Here is a 17546-nt window from a genome sequence, read left to right on the forward strand (position 1 = left end):
GGTGTAGGTGATGCCACATCATCCTACAATTCCTGGGTCAGCTGCCAAGTGCATGGTACATTTGTGGGGTTGGCTGGGCAAAGGTGAACTAGGTGCATCTTCCTCATCCAATAGGTGAATCTTGAGCAATCTCTGAACATCTATGGGGATCCATGGAATGTTGTCTACTATTGTGGAAGCCCATGGCTGTCAACACACACCCTACATGTGCCAAATTGCCAATGTAGCGCTCTGTAGGGTTAAGACCCCGTATAGGGAGACCAAACCCAAGATGGAGACCATTTGCAGTTCGGCATAAGATCCAATGTGTCCCCTAACCTTCTAGTACAACAAGTCATCAAGGAAATCGAGTAGAATAACTTACAAACCATGGACCACAAATGGGGACTTCATAATGGCATGCCCTTTTGGCATGTGCTAATGTCTCCAAACTCCAAATCAGGTTAACCAAGTATCTATTAAGTGGTTTCTACTTCCAAAGGGGATAATATGTCCAAGTAACATCTTATTAAAGGTGGTGGCATGTGATAAAGAGATGAATGGAGTAGGAAATGAGAGGGGGCAGCCCTGGGCCACATGCTGGGGTACAAGGGTAGCTAGTAAGAGGGAAGCCCACACTTGGGTATGTAATGTATAGGAAGGAGCAATCATGATACATGAGGTGCCCCAACCTTGATTTTACCACCCTTCTTTACATGCCTTTTTCCTTTTATGTTTTTTTCTTCCATTATCTGCTCGGGGCTCAAGGGGTAAGAGCATGATATGTGAGATATAACAGTGGATACCCCCTTATATGGTGGGGCGGTTCATTTCCCACGAGGGTTTAGGACAATCATCGGTTCCTATATGATGAAGGAGGCTCATAAAACCTGTAGGAACCAAGGTGATGGCCATGATGATGGGGTAGAGCTCATGTATTGGCTTTTGCCCACATGCTAAATGTGTTTGTTATGGCCATCTTTTGCATTTTGTGGTACGTTTTCCTATTGAATGTGGCCAATTGTGCTTTTACTTTTCTTTTTAGCTACATCAACCTTTGGGGTCTCATTCTAGGCCTGACCCAAGGTGTGGGCAAGGGAAAGGGGAGAGCTAGCCCTATGGAGGAATGTGGACCTCGGTGAGAGAAATGATGAATGGGATAATAATGAGTGGAAAGGGGGTAATATATGCGGATGAGGGAGCGGGACCATGCAACCAAAATCAGGGTTCCCATGAAATACCATTCCTAAAGCCAAATGGTCAGTAAAATAGATCCTACGAGACTAGAATCCAAGGTTAATATCCAAAAAAGGGTCTATGGGACAAGATCACAGACCTAGCCCATTCTTTCCACTGAATGCCCCCATTAATCCATGCCCAGAAGTGTCCATGATAAGCAAACTACAATACTCAATTACCAAATGATAAGGCATACCTTTAGGTTCGGGAGGCCCACCTTCAAACATACAATCATGACAGATGGGTGAGGGACTACCTGGTTGGCTCAGGTGGCGGAGAAGTGGCGCAACGAGCTAGTTGGTGGCTACAAGGGGTTGCCGGCTGAGGACCATCTTGGAGTAATGTTTTCTCCTATGGATATCACTCATAAAATGGTAGGTAACAGAGCCCTAAGAGAAGAACATGTCGGAGCCTGTATCGTTGGGTTGGGTTGGAGTCCTTGGAGAGAAACCAAGTTGGAGCTTGCCACAATGCAGGTCGGAGCCTGGTTGATTCAAGATTGGAGTCCTCGTCTAGGGTTGGAGCCCTAAACTTTATTGTATTTGATTTATTGTAAAGAAAAGGATTGGAGTCCTCGTTATTTCTATTTAATGAAATTGTTTGTTTCATATTGTTCACTTTGTGTTCTGTTTAAAAGAGATCTAAAGTGGTAAAGTAACAATTGTAAAAGAAATACTGATTCACCTCCCCTCTCAGTATTTCCAACAAATGAAGGGTGCCAATCCCAACAAACAATGACTAGTAGCTCGAAGAATAGAGATGGATATGAGGGAAAGATGGAAAATGGTATGTATGAATTACCTTGGATGTAAAGCCCTGAAATTTTTAACAGGATATAACTATTCAAAATATAAGAATTTATCAATCTGATGTTGAGTACCTACCTGATGTTGAGTACCTACCTGGCTGAAGATGTTTCTGATTTGCTCCAATTCCCGCTCGCGTTACCAAAAGACCAAAAACCTCCAGCCAAACCAAGTACAGTCTCAGCGCGCAGCCCCAAAATACTTCAAATTCGAAGCATTTTGGCCCCCGTGCCCAAAGTCTCAAGAACAACTGCTCAAGCTCCATTATTCTCTATGTCTTCCTCTTGTTAGTTCCTCCTCTACCTCCCTCTGTCTCCAAGAATGTCCCCTTTTCTACAATACCCTTCCTCCTTTTATGCCCTCCCAAACTCCACCACTCCCTCTTTCTTTATTGTTTTAATTTGATAAGTTCATAAGTTGTAGAGGCGGTCACCGCCTTCTCCTTTCCCAATTTGCTGACCATGCACTCTTATTTATATAGTATCTCCTTTATCATAATGTTATGTTTCACTTTTGTTTGAATCGAATTATTTTCATAGTATTATGGTTTTATATATTCTTCTCTTTATTACATTCACTATTTAATATATATATATATATATAGATAGATATATATAGATACTTATACTTTCCTTTGCTTTTATAAAATATGTTGTTTCTTTTGTAGAATAATATGTATATTATAACTCTTTTGTACATAATACTTTTGGGTATAGTTCCTTTGTATATAGTACACACTTCCTTTGTTGTCAGTTCACTACACTGCATTTATCTTTAATTTTATAAATAGAATTATATATATGTATTATGGTGGTGGTACGTATATCATATACCCTACTATATTCTTGTAAGTTAGGTATTCATTTCAATAGTTAATTCGTTACCTAAATACGGACGTTTTTTCAATATTAACTAATATATATACTAGTGCAGTGCAGGCGATGCATGCATATGTAGCTATCATATGCATGTCTCGTGTGCATGCTAATATCTCTATGTCCCCATTAATTTAAGATGGGTCCTTACATACACCCCTCCTTTAGAAAACTTCGTCCCGAAGTTAGGGTATATAAAGTATTAATAATTATTTAGCGATAAGTATAATCATGTAAGGATTATGTTCCATAATTGGATTTTCGTTTAATGTGGGGACACTTTAAAATTTATATTTTGAAAACTTATAGTTTTTTTTTTTTTTACAACTTTAATATCCATGCTTTGTCCCAGCCGGGTGCCCAAGCTATTCTAAAATCATCCTATCCTTCCTAATCTCTTCCGCTCCCATCCTATCCTTCCTCTACTGGAGTATGCCATGGCTTCAGCTATACTGATCTGTGTCGACTACATCGACTTGATTTCTCAGTAGGCATCCGGCAGTCATCATCACACATCTAGGGGAGCGTGGCTCGCACAGTCCTCCCATGACTCCAGGCTTTGGAGGATAAACAGTGGGTAACACCTCCACCCCTCCCTGTAGGACCAGGGTTATCACCCTATCATGGAATCTTATTGAGCCTCAATTGTTCTTGAAACTTTTGTCATCACATGGTCATTTTGGTAACGATGTTATCTGCAACATAAACACTTATCCATACATTATCAAATAAACAATTTTTGTATAATTCATACATGTTATCTACAATATAACATACTTGGCCATATTCAACTCATGTCATTAGCTTTCATATTAACCTGTAATTATTCTTTTATTTCTAGCTCATCAATCATATCCATATGCATCAATGAGACAAATTTAAAGATATCTTAATTCATAACATAATTCATGATTTAGATTTTATAGCAAGTTTCATGTTGGTATTTATATCCTAACAATGTTAATTAAATGAAGGTTGTAGAGCATTTGAAAGAACATCACAAGATGGAAGACAATTGAAGTCGTGTACTGAGTAATGCATCATAATTTCAGATTGAAGTAATTGTAAAATTGGTTCTCATTGCCACTTGAAGTTGCATAGTTAACAGGCATTAGAGTTTAGGTTTGATATGCCCAGTTGAGCAGATAATTTGATCTTTGTGCTTACTTGGGCATGCCTTTCCTCGGCACATATTTAGCATGCGAATCTTGGTAACAATACGCGAATTGGATAAAGCTTAGTTGGATGGTTTGGTCAAAAGGTTGGATATGCCCAAATTTTCGGCACATATATGTTTCTGTTATGTTCTAACCTCTCTGAAAACATTTGTTCAAATCGTATTTTACCTGTTCTAAAATAGAGAACAACCTTTAAATCTTTGCTTAATGACCTAGAAAGTATTTAAGCAATATGATTTGAAATATATATATATATATAGGGTATATTCATTGCAATTACTAATAAAAATATTTCTGAAGGAATGGCTATTCTTATATCTTGAAATGGGATTGAATTAAGAGTTAATTATTAAAATAGTTTATTTAACACTTAATACCTTGTAGGTGATGCAGAGTAATCCTTTGTGACTTTGCTTGGGCCATTTTATCGTAATGAGTCCGAGCACACAATGTGGAGGAAAACTTTGTCATTGAAAACCTTGGAAAGGACATCAAGGAAGCAACAATATTAGGGTTAGATGTGCCATGCATGACGAAAAAAGTTGCTGACAAAGATGAAGAAGAGATTGAGAAAGAAAAAATTTAAGGTTAAGTCGTCACTGTTCAAAGATTAGTGTTGAATTTGTTTCATTACAACTGGAGAATGTGGGCTCTCACTAGGTAGTGTGTTCCTAGATGATGGTGAAGAGTGTGCCATTCCTTTGGTGTTGTGTTTGCAGTAAGAATGCAGTAACTGAGGCAGTTTGTTCAGAGTCCAATTTTATGCCTGCAAAAGCAATGTGAAAATTATTGTGTTGGTGGGAGAGGCAATAGTTTATATTTGTCATTGGATGAAACCAATCAGAATGATGTAAGAATGCATGTTACATATGCTCTGGATGAAGTTTCCGCAATAGTGCATTTGCAAAGATTGCTATTGTATGTCTAATAACTTTAATGAAACTCTGAGAAGTTTCTGTGGATGAAATGGGAAAAATTCTTGTTCGATTATTAGAGAAATGATAAATTTGAAGCATAGTAGAATTTGTAGGTGTTATCAATATGCTTGAGTTAGAAAGTTAGAGAATTCAAACGCAAGGAATTTGCAACTCATTTTTGGACGAAAGTTGTCAAGCTATTCCAGAGATGCATGCCATGAAAATTGTTGAACTAGACATCACAAGGTCGGATTGCAGGAGGTTTTAAAACCTCTGGTTCACATTAATGAGAATCCTCCTAAACATGAATTTAATCAAGGGTCTAAAGGAGAGTCACCTGGATGGATTACAATTGTTAGGAAATGACAATGAATAAACAATTGTCAATTCTCAATGGATTTTTTTTTAATTTTCAGATTATTTATGTACTTACCAAATGAAAATCTCTGACCAAAATTCAATTTAACAGGCACAATAAAATTAATGCATTGTTGAAAGATTCAAAATGCTATGGAAGAGGAGTTTGCAGTCATAGATGTAGAAATGGAGAATGATAATGAGTTTGCTTGGAAGAAAACACTTGATACTGATATTATTATGCTCCAAAACGTGTAGGATCTGAAGGTTTCGTAATTGACAGAATCAAAGAAATTTAGCAATTTTGTCATTGCTAATTTGAGTGAAAGTGATGTAGTGAAAACTCAAAGACTAAAAAAAAAATTATAATTCAATAGAACCTTTCCCTTTCCAAAAGGTGAGTTATTACAAGTCTAAATATAAAATGAGGGAAAGCATTTCTCATTCTCCTTTTATTGGGCTCTTCACAGATTGACACGGATTAGAAGCCTCATCTTAAACAGCAGTCTAATGAATTAGTATTGAATGTGTGGAAAGGTGCAACTGATACTTGTAGACATATTATGCAGATAGTCAAAACAAGTATGGAAGCAGAGCATAGAGGTATTGATAAGACTTATCCATTGGTAGACGAACACAGAAATAGAGGCTGATATCACCCAGCAGAGTGCTCATATGAAGCCAGAATCTCCTTTAGTCCTGGATTCTTCCGTCCTCTATTTAAAACATTGTTGACCTCTGAAGTCAGGCATGTGTTTTTTTTTTAGAAACTGTTGATGCTGAACTAAAAATTCCCAAGTGAACAGTCACACCATTTCTTTCCACTATTGGTGGCTTATATATAGTTCCGCTTTTTGTAGTATTCAAATCTATAGTATTTAAAGCCGTTGAAGCACCCAATGCTGAACTTCTCTTACAAACAACGTCCTTTGTTGAAGATTCATCAAATGTCAAAGGATGCTTTGGGTTCAACCTCCTGCCCTTCAGTCTCTAATAGACCAGTGTACTCCCTTTCGTAGGTAATATACTGGGCTTTTCTCCATCCATGCACTGGAAGGAAACCTCTCTCTATGTTCTAAGATTCATGGTAAAAAGCTTCAACATATCGGTTCTACAAATCCAAGTGTGTTTCTTCATCTGCCAAAGTGTTGCCTTCAAACACTGAGGAATCATTAGTGTCTTCTCTAACTATTTCTACATAACGCTGAGAGATTCTCCAGCATCAGAATGTACATTCTGAAATTCTTTCCCCAAAATACTATTTTGTAAAATCTCAATCCTCTGAGCGTTAACAGGAGACAATAACCTGCTCTCCCCAGAAATATCAGGAGCACTATCTTCATCTCTCCAACTACCACGCACTGAATCAAAATCACTAGAATTATCCAACTCAGAGCACCACTCTTGCTTTAATTTATGTGCTACCCATGTAGATAATTGTGTCTTGCACACCAGCTCGGCCATTTCCTGCATAATGAATCACCAATGAAGGACTGTTTCCTTCCTTGAATATCCTTCCAACATTCCCAAGACCATTTCTATTACCAACATTATCCAATTCCAAATTCAGTTGCCCAACTTGTAGCCTAACAGGGATAACCACTGATGCACCAGGCTACAAAGGAAGAGCTGACTGTAACATTTCATGCCCAATAGAAATTACGTTTTCCTGTTGCTTCCCAGAAAGTGAAATATTTGCCTCCACCACAGGAACAGCACCAGCATTTGTAAGACTTATCTGGATATCTCGGATCTCTCCTTCATATAAGACTGTTGATCCATCTCCTCCAACCACATGAGGAATCAAGAGTGGCAATGATGGCACTACCGATATATTTGGATTGGAAACGTTTCTTAACTTGGGTAATCCAGAACTTCAAAAAGGATCAACCAAGACAAGACCTTGTCCTATTCCAAGTAAAAGATCATCAACATCTCTAAAAATATGTTCAGTTATTACACCAAAACAATGAACAATGCATCCTTCAACTGTCAATGGACCAACAGAGGTGGGAATCCCAGACAATGATATTATTTGGGATGTATTGGGTAGAAGAGTCACACTCGTAGGAAATGCCTCAAAATTCTCAGAATTAACAGAAAGATATATGCTTTCAACTGACAACTCAAATGTGCATGGGTTTGCTAGCTCCACTAATATTTGAACAGGTTCGCCGACTATCCAGATAATTTCCTGCTTCTTGTCATCACTAGTATCTCCTTTGCCAAAAGGTATGTAAATAAATGGACCTTAGGGATCACTAGCACGTATAGCAGACAACAATATTTCTTTCAGGACAACCATTTGCAGTGTGCTCCACTGGCTTTCGAGTTGCTGCACAGCCTTTCGTGAAGAAATGGTCGTGCAAATTACAGAGATAAATCAAATTGAATCTGGGAGCGTAAATTTCCAGTGTATATGTTTATTTGTTTGGAGAATATTCCAACACGACATCCAAACACTTCATCCGATATGAGGACTCACTGAAGGTTACGGGGTTGGGGTATAGGCCCGGGTTCGCAAGTCAGTCTTTTGCACTATGAGACAGCCTGTCTAACTTCTTGTGTCGTGAGTGAATTCAAACTCTGGTAGCCGGGGTTCATGCCGCCGGCTACATCGTTGCGGGGTATCATCTTTAACAGGCAGTGTAACCCAACCCCATCGATGGATTTTAATCCGTGTGTCGACTCGCGGGTGCGTAGATGTATCGCCGACTTATAAAGGATACATCGTTGCGTGGCATCTTTAACAGGCAGTGAAGGCCCGAGAGCGTTCTGACGGATTGGTGGACATCTACCTTATAGCCAGACGTCATATGCAATTATAAAAGGGTCACAGGTTCAAACCTGCAAACCTATGTATCAACACTAGAGCGCTCCACCGTCACACCACCGCATGTTCCTTTATCCGCCGATGGTTGACATACGTCATAGGTTTAGACAATTAATATCATCGTTCAACACCAAACGCCACCTAAGAAATGAGTTTCAATGCGTCAAGTGTTTAAAAATGTTGTGTGAGCGTCGTAGCTTTTATAATGCATGCAAGGTCGTTAGTTTCAATCTAACAAGTGTATAATACTTGCGGAGAAACTTGTATCATAGAAGTTCAGACATTTTGTCTAGTGTTTCCATAGTTTTTTTTGTGCATCATTGATTTTTCAGAGTTTTGGCCTTTTCTTCATACTTGACTAAGTGCGAGAATACTAGAGTGAGTGTATACTAGAGTGAGTATATCTGTAATCTTTTGCTGAGTTCGGATCTTGAACAGAAAGAGTATATGTTTCAGACCCTTTTGATGTTGCAGACTTCAGACATAATGATGATCTCCTTATTACTGCTATAACGATGGTGAGTCTTCTTCAAGGTTGCCAACAAAAGTGTTGGTAGGGTTTTGATACTGAGGCTGTCGGTTAGGTTTAGGCAATAGCAGCAACAGAGCAATGGGCTCATCTACGGTCATGGAAAAGGAGCTCGTGGAGCTCTTTGAGATGGCGCGGAAGGCCCCAAACAAAGCTATCACAGATGAAGCAGAGGAACAACGCTGTTTGAATGCCTTTATCTGTGCTGTACCTGAACAATGGGTGTTCTTGTTTCTACTTAGAGAATGGAGAGAAGAAAGCATACGAGTCTCTTCAATGGTCAATTCAAGTGTGGATCCTGCTGGAAATTCAGATAGATGCTCAACTTCATGTTAATTAGTTTTACAAAAATTAAGTTACTTATGGAGAAACGACAAAATCTTGGTGGCCTTCCATCCAAAGCATTTGAGCATATTTAACGAAGGGCTTGACGTTGATGAAGCTTATCCTTACACAGCTAAAAATGGTATTTGTAAATATGATGCAAACAATGTTGGTCCAAAGGTTGCTAGAAGTGTCAATATCAGTTTGGGAGCAGAAGATGAACTCAAATCTACTGTGGGTCTAGTCCTGCCTGTCAGTGAGGCATTCCATTCATTCAGGACTTCTGATTTTACAGGAAAGGCAGAAGAAGGTGTATTATCAGATCAGCAAGGACTTAAATAACTGCAAACAGATGAAATTATGTCGTTGCAGATGCAAATCACCGACCTTGGCCGTCTATCAGTTCTTTGTTTTTGGGCATAAATTGTATAATACTTCCATCATTCTTTTGTCCAACATTGGCTTCTTCTCTGAGGAAATCATCTTCTAAAATCGCCATCAATGTGCTATTAATAATACTGAGGAGGCTCACATAATTGTTTCTAAAGCTTAAGTAAACTTGTATTACTAGTTCTGACTTACTATATATATGATTTTTTTTTACAGTGATTTGTTATTTTTTTTTTTTGCTCTTTGGTATACATATATTACCTAACATATGAGTTATATCATTACAGGGACAAATATCTCAAATGATAAATCAATACAGTGACAGATTCTGTATGTATTATCATGGAGTCTTCAACAATAAGATAAGCTATATTAGAGATAGACTTAATTCCCTGAAATTGGAGCCATAGAACAAGCTTCACGTCTCTATAATTATCCAACTAATACATCATTGTAAAAATCAGTCACTATAAAATCCCTCTATTTGTCTCTTCATTACTCAAGAGTTCAATAAATGACTTTAGGACATAATATTTTTTTTTTTTGAGTTCTAATGTAACCTTATCTTAACAGACTTAACACATCCGAGAGTTTGAACATAGCTCTGATACCAAAATGTAAAGCCCTGAAATTTTTAACAAGATATAACTATTCAAAATATAAGAATTTATCAATTTGATGTTGAGTACCTACTTGATGTTGAATACCTACCTGGCTGAAGATGTTTCTGATTTGCTCCAGTTCCCGCTCCCATTACCAAAAGGCCAAAAACCTCCCAGCCAAACTAGGTACAGTCTCAGCACCCAGCCCCAAAATACTTCAAATTCGAAGCATTTTGGCTCCCGTGCCCAAAAGTCTCAAGAACAACTGCTCAAGCTCCATTATTCTTTGTGTCTTCCTCTTGTTAGTTCCTCCTCTGCCTCCCTCTGTCTCCAAGAATGTCCCCTTTTCGACAATACCCTTCCTATTTTTATGCCCTCCCAAACTCCACCACCGCTCCCTCTTTCTTTATGGTTTTAATTTGATAAGTTCATAAGTTGTAGAGGCGGTCACTACATTCTCCTTTCCCAATTTTCTGACCATGCACTCTTATTTATACAATATCTCCTTTATCATAATGTTATGTTTCACTTTTGTTTGAATCGATATATTTTCATAGTATTATGGTTTTATATATTCTTCTCTTTATTACATTCACTATATATATATATATATATATATACACACTTTCCTTTGATTTTATAAAATATGTTGTTTCTTTTGTAGAATAATATGTATATTATAACTCTTTTGTACATAATACTTTTGGGTATAGTTCCTTTGTATGTAGTAGGGTACATACTTCCTTTGTTGTGAGTTCACTACACTGCATTTATCTTTAATTTTATATAATAGAATTATATATATGTATTATGGAGGTGGTACGTATATCATATACCCTACTATATTCTTATAAGTTAGGTATTCATTTCAATAGTTAATTCGTTCCCTAAATACGGACGTTTTTTCAATATTAACTAATATATATACTCGTGCAGTGCGGGCGATGCATGCATATGTAGCTATCATATGTATGTCTCATGTGCGTGCTAATATCTCTATGTCCCCATTAATTTAAGATGGGTCCTTACATTGGACATGCTACAGCAATCAAGGCTTCCCCATTGGCGCCCTTCCTAAACCCTAAAGCCTAAGAGAACTCACTTGACTAGAGTGAAAGACTAACCTTCTACGTGAAGTAGGGGAACAGAAATACAATCAAGGGCAGTTAATTCCAGTTTTGCCCCGTGATCCATATTAGTATGCCCATAACATCAAGTGAAATCACATGATTGCAAAAATGGTTAATGTACCTGTTGATGGATGACCCACCTTCCTTCAAGAAGGAATGCCCAATGGGAGAGAAATCTGACCGGAGCAATAAGTGGAGTATTCTGGCATAATGTTATGCACTAATCATATAAGGCTGCTGGCTGGTTGTCCAAAGAGGAAGAAAATTTCTCCTGTGGGTTACCCACTTTTTGGTAAATAACAATCACAGTACTTCCTAAAACTAGGTGTATGTTATACAGATTAGTACTTGCTCAACAACATCAAATGTGATATCTACCATGTGAATTCACATTTGAGGCATGCTTCAAATCAAAATTGAGTCTAAACTCGATGACTTGTTTCTTAAGCAAGCACTGGTGCAGACTTATTTATCCCCTGCAATTTCCAAATAAAACCAGCAAGGAAGGTCTGTTTTGAAGGGAAAAACAAGCATGAAATACCTGGAAAAAATCCCCTCAAATAAATGCAAGTATGTCTCAAAATCATTGCAAATCCATACTCGAAAAGATAGATAAATCATCCCTGAAGATTGCCTGTACTAGCATATGTAAGATGCTCTTCATTGACCAAAGAAAGCACACAAACCAACATCGAACAGTCCTCAAGTTGGATAGCTTGATCTTCAAGAAGAAACTGATATAAAATAAGGTAATTTTATTAATATCCAACGAAGGACTGGTATTGGCAAGTCCATTGTTCAAGTATATTACAACACTTTGAACGCATGATAACCCCTGATTCCATGGAACTCACACCTGCCAAGAATGAATTTCACATAAGCTGATTAGGAAGCATGGGAAGTGCCCTGCTGCTGGTAATTTAACAGATTTTTACTCCAGTCAAATCAGTCCTTGAAACCTGAAATAACACTCAAGATGTCAGCAGTGGTATATACTTGAAACAATCTACACAAGAGCATCCTTCTTCCTCTCACATGCAGCACTAAAATCTACTGAATCCCCATACTCTTTTATATGTAAGAGTTACCGGTATCTTCCTTTGTTTGTCCTAAATTATCAATACGCATATGGACAAAAAGATTGCAAGTGTGTTGTCAATTGAATGCTGCAGTAAAAGAAGTGTGAAGTGAGGGTTCCCATGAAACTGTGTCTGCTGCCTATCTGCTTATGTCATCCTATTAATTCTGGTTGAAGCACTTGAACCTTGTTATAATGCTCAAACCTGAAAGCAATGATTCCCAAATCTTTATGTTGGTGGTACTAAGTTTCCACAAAGCAAAAGCTTGACTCAATGACAATGTTGATTTGCCTAAGATGCGATTCTGAGTCCTGATAGGTATAAAATGGTTATACCCTTGGGAAATAAAATTTGAGCCAAAGGATAAAATTGAGTCGTTAGACTTAGGATTATGATGCAGGCTTGAAGAATTACTATTATGATAATGCTTAATTTACCATGTTTCTTGGATTGCATGGTTGCAGGTCCAAAATGCAGATGATAATTGTTATCCTGCTCATGTGGAACCAACTTTGGCATTTATCCTACAAAGCGCTGGCGTTGTGGTATTGAATAATGAATTGGGCTTCACTGCTGAAAACATCAGAGCTCTTTGTGATGTTGGGAATTCAACAAAAAAGGATTCCAGTGCTGGCTATATTGGACAGAAAGGCATTGGCTTTAAATCAGTATTTCGGGTGAGCATGGGTGGATTTTATTATATTGGAAAGACCAAATTAGCTAGCAAGTTTTGATGGTTCTATTTTGAACCTATGAGATGTGCTTGGTTGACAATGCAGCATTCCCATGTCTTTGCCCAATCCTCATAAATATATACTGATTAGAGTTACTGCATATTTTTACCCTTTATTTTCACTTTCTGAACTTTATTGAAACTATGAAATATGTACTGCAGTTCTGACAGACCTCATAATATGTTTTACGTTGTAGAGGATTGAACTGAAGTGATCTTTATTTTGCTTTTTCCACAGGTAACTGATTCACCAGAAATTCATTCAAATGGCTTTCATATGAAATTTGATATCACTGAGGGGGAACTTGGCTTCATTTTGCCAACCCCTGTACCTCCTCTATGCAATCTTGAATTGTTTAGTAGAGAGCTAGCAACTGAAAATGAGAATTTAGAGGGTCCTGTTTGGAATACATGCATAGTTCTTCCTTTTAAAGGCTCAACCATGGAAGGAACAGGGATGAGGTCATGGGCATCAAAATTTGCAGATCTTCATCCATCATTATTATTATTTCTTCATCGTCTTCGCTGTATCAAAGTTAAGGATACTCTGACAAATTCTTTAATGATAATGCGAAGAGAGGACATTGGTAATGGACTCGTGAAGGTTTCACATGGTAAGGAAAGCACTACTTGGCTCGTGGCAAGCCGAAAGTTGAATGTTGGTACTATGCGGTCTGGAGTACAAAGCACACAAATTGCTATGGCCTTCACATTATGTCAGGACTCTACTGGAGAGTTTGTACCTTGTCTTGAACAGCAGCCAGTATTTGCATTCCTTCCATTGCGAGCATATGGTTTGAAATTTATTCTTCAAGGAGATTTCATACTGCCATCATCCAGGGAGGAGGTTGATGGTGACAGTGCTTGGAACCAATGGTTGCTTTCAGAGTATCCAGAGTTGTTTGTCAATGCCGCAGAATCTTTTAGGTCTCTTCACTGCTATCAGGACAACCCAGGGAAAGCTGTCTCACTTTATATGAGTTTTGTCCCACTGGTGGGTGAAGTATTAGGTCTTTTCTCTCCACTGCCACGAATGATTCTTTCCAAGTTACAGGTTTCTCCCTGCTTGCCTTTAGAGGGTGAGGATAAACGATGGGCTCTCCCATGCATGGTTCTCCGAGGCTGGAATGATCGGATACGCATTCTTTTACCTGATGACTTAATAAATAGGCATCTTGGTATTGGTTATCTACAAAGAGATGTCTTTTTGTCGGATCCATTAGCAGCAGCTTTAGGTGTGCACACATTTGGACCAAGAATCTTGATTGATTTGATGAAGTCAGTATGCAATAGAGGGGATGATTTAAGAAATTTGGGCTTGAACTGGATAGGGTCCTGGCTTGTTGCTCTTTATGAATGTTTGAGCTACCAACCCACTGAACATGAGTCCTTTTTCCAGGTAAAGTCAGAACCTGATTTCTTTAGTGATCTCGCTCAAATTCACTTTATTCCACTTTGTGATGGATCATATAGTTCAGTTAGAGAAGATTCTATCTGGTTACCCTGTGAAGGAACTCGTTCTGGAGTTGATGGTACATATATTTTAAAGAACTTCCCTAAGTTATATTGTGAGCTAAGAACTGTGCACCCTTCTCTCCTACTCTGCCCGGCAGACGGAGATGCTGTGATCAGAGGTGATTCAGATGTGATTGTACACATGCTTCGTCGTGTTGGTGTTGGTCAGTTGTCAGCACATGAAGTTGTGATGAAACACATTTTACAGGCAATGACAAATTTTGAATGCCTGATAAAAGATAAGTTAAATTTGGCTGAATATATGGCCTTTGTCATGATACATTTGCAGTCGGACTGCTCATTATGCCACTTGGAAAGGCCAAAACTAATACTGGAGCTACAAAAGAAGGCCTTAATTATAACAAACAACGGATATATACGTGCTGGTTCTGAACCACTTCACTTTAGCAGGGAATTTGGTAATTCAGCTGATATGAGCAAAGTTCTTGCTGGCACAAATGTTATCTGGAATGAAATTGATAGTGTCTACCTGCAATTTTCTTCTAATGAAGAGAGCTCATTGAATGTGTTAAAGTGGCGTAACTTCTTCAAAGAACTTGGTGTCACTGATCTTATGCAGGTAGTTAATATTGAGAAGAAACTGCAAGATCGATCTTGTAGTATATGGAAACACTTGGCATGGGAAGGGAATGCAAATTCAGTGTGTTGGACTGTAAAGGATTGGGAATCTCCTGAGTTAATAGATATACTGACAGTCTTGTCAAGTTCAAGCACATATGTGGATCAATGCTCACATTTCCTTGAAGTTCTTGATAGTGTGTGGGATGACTTATATGGTGCCAAAAAAGCTACTTACTTCTGTGGTAATCCTGGTGGGAAGGAAGGAAAGTATACAGAACCTTCATGTGTTTTAAGGATTCGTGAGTATTGCTGGGTAAAATCAAGACTTGATGGGAAGCTTTATTTTCCATCTGATCTATTCTTTGATTGTGATGAGGTTAGGTCTATCCTGGGTTCTGATGCTCCTTATGCAAATCCTCAGGTAAAGTTCTCGATTTCATTGTGATGTACCAAAATTCTTCAATCATTAGGTTTCCAAATTGCTTTTGTAAATTTAACATCATACTAATGAGATTCACATTATGACTGAGATGTGAAGCAGGTTCATAGTAGAAAGTTTGTGGTGGACATTGGATTCAGGACGAAGGTTTCTGTTAAGGATGCCCTTAGTCTCCTTTCCAAGTGGAGCAAATCTGAGTGCATATTTAAAGCATGGTGAGGCTTCTCAGCTTTCCTATTTTGAACCCAGCTTGAAAGGATAAAAAGATGGTAGATGATTATCTTGAGCAGTTCAGGGATATATAGCAGCTGCCTTACTGATTAAACTTCAAGAATAAGATAATTTCCTTGTTGAATTCAGATTGTTCTTGACTATTAAGTGCAATGGTGTTATTTTTATAGATTGAATTACTCTTCATGTCTAATGAATATTATTCACCTTTTATAAATCAATATTGACAGTATTAAAGCAACTTCAGAAAAGATCAACATTTTATTCAGCAAAAGAAATACTGTAATTCAGCATATGCTTACTATATGAAGGGGGTTATTGTAATTTTGGATAGATACAGGTTTATTTGTATCTCTGGGTGCATTTATGGGAATCTCAGCAACCTATTAGTCTGGCTTTACAGGTTTATGTCACATGTCCATAAAACCCAAGTGAAGGTTATTTGAGTTTGTGTGTTCCAAAATTGTTAGATTCAGACTTGACAAAGACTCGGCTGGTCTAGGGCTTGGCAAAACTATGTTCAAGAGTTGGGTAAACTCAGCAAATAGAAAAGAAACTTCAAAATATAATAAGCTTTGTGCAGAAAAAAATATGTTGATGATGTTTCCAATCCATAGAAGCTATAATACAAGTTTATCCACAAATTCAGCAGATCATCTCATAAAATATGATAATGAAAAATTGACACTCGGTATTTGTCTACAAAATGGTAAACTAAAACATACACCAAATGTTGAAGTTTCTAAGTTTACTTAATTTAAAAACTCTTCATGCACTTTTTCTCATTTATTCCTACCTACTTGTTAATTTTTCTTTAACAAGTTATTTACAAAGTAGATACTGAAAATAAACACCAGTGCATGCTCAACGTATTACAGATCAGCAAATAAAAGAAACAAGAATAAACACACCACATGACACCATTATTTTTTTACCAATGTCCCCGGAAAAACCCAATGCAGGAAAACCGGTGCAGCTATCTAAGGGTTTTCTTCTTAAGCGATGTCAGAGTACAATCTGGGTGCCGTAACTGGCCTACCCAACAGAGAATTTCCTTAGCAGCTATACCTCATAATTTGAGATAAATCTCTTGGCTGAAACCCAGGAAAACCCTTCTGGCAGCGCCTCAACACAAAACTGCTCCTGCAACCCCAGTGTCAGCCCAGTCTAGACTGTGTCAGCCCCTCTTTGTCTCACGCTGGCCCTGCGTCAACCTTTCTTGGCCTGCGTCAGCCCCAGGAGGCCCTGCGTCAACTCTGGGAGGCTCTGTGTAAGCTACATTGTCCCCTTTGGTGCACCGCGCAGCACTTGGTTGCCTCTGCGTGGCCCTGCGTGAACCTTTGTTGGCTTTGCGTCACCCTCCTTGGCTGTTGTGTTGCTTTCCCGGCACAATCTCTACCTTCTTTGTTCCTCTGTACTCAATGCCCCTTAGCTGCTCTCCCGATCACTGATTCTATCTCTCTTAGCAAACCCCGCTCTAGAGAATAGAATGACTGATCATCTGGTGTGATCTCCAAGTTGTTGAAAAGTGTGCAACAAGAAATGCTTGTTGAGAATGCAACAAGATGATGGAGCTTAGTGGAAAGGAGTCGCCTTCACTAAGTGGTCCCGCAGGAAAATTATGGCGCAAAGTCTATTTTTGGATCACAGCAGGAGTGATCAGAGTCTATTTTTAGACTGCTAGTCAAAAATAGAAAAGTCAAATATTATTGTCTCGTAATAATGTTTAGACTATAAACTTTATCTTATCCTCTTGGAGCACTTCAGTTTGAGCTACAGATGTAGCACATGCAGTTTACAGAAGGAAA

The 17546-nt window shown here is 38.3% G+C and overlaps 1 protein-coding gene across 2 annotated transcripts in view; it reads left to right on the plus strand.

The window, feature by feature from the left end:
• Nucleotides 1–17546, plus strand: part of LOC149173919 (protein NO VEIN-like) — a 601966-nt gene that overhangs the window by 492148 nt on the left and 92272 nt on the right. For both annotated transcript variants that reach the window (XM_089424783.1, XM_089424784.1), the window contains 3 exons: nucleotides 12703–12915; nucleotides 13210–15489; nucleotides 15610–15722. In XM_089424783.1, the coding sequence (XP_089280909.1) occupies nucleotides 12703–12915; nucleotides 13210–15489; nucleotides 15610–15722 (2606 nt within the window). The remainder of the gene's footprint in view (nucleotides 1–12702; nucleotides 12916–13209; nucleotides 15490–15609; nucleotides 15723–17546) is intronic.

Source organism: Pinus tabuliformis, chromosome 4_2 (genome assembly GCF_031772625.1).
Source record: "Pinus tabuliformis cultivar Carrire ecotype Pingquan chromosome 4_2, CPIR1, whole genome shotgun sequence".
NCBI classification, from domain to species: domain Eukaryota; kingdom Viridiplantae; phylum Streptophyta; class Pinopsida; order Pinales; family Pinaceae; genus Pinus; species Pinus tabuliformis.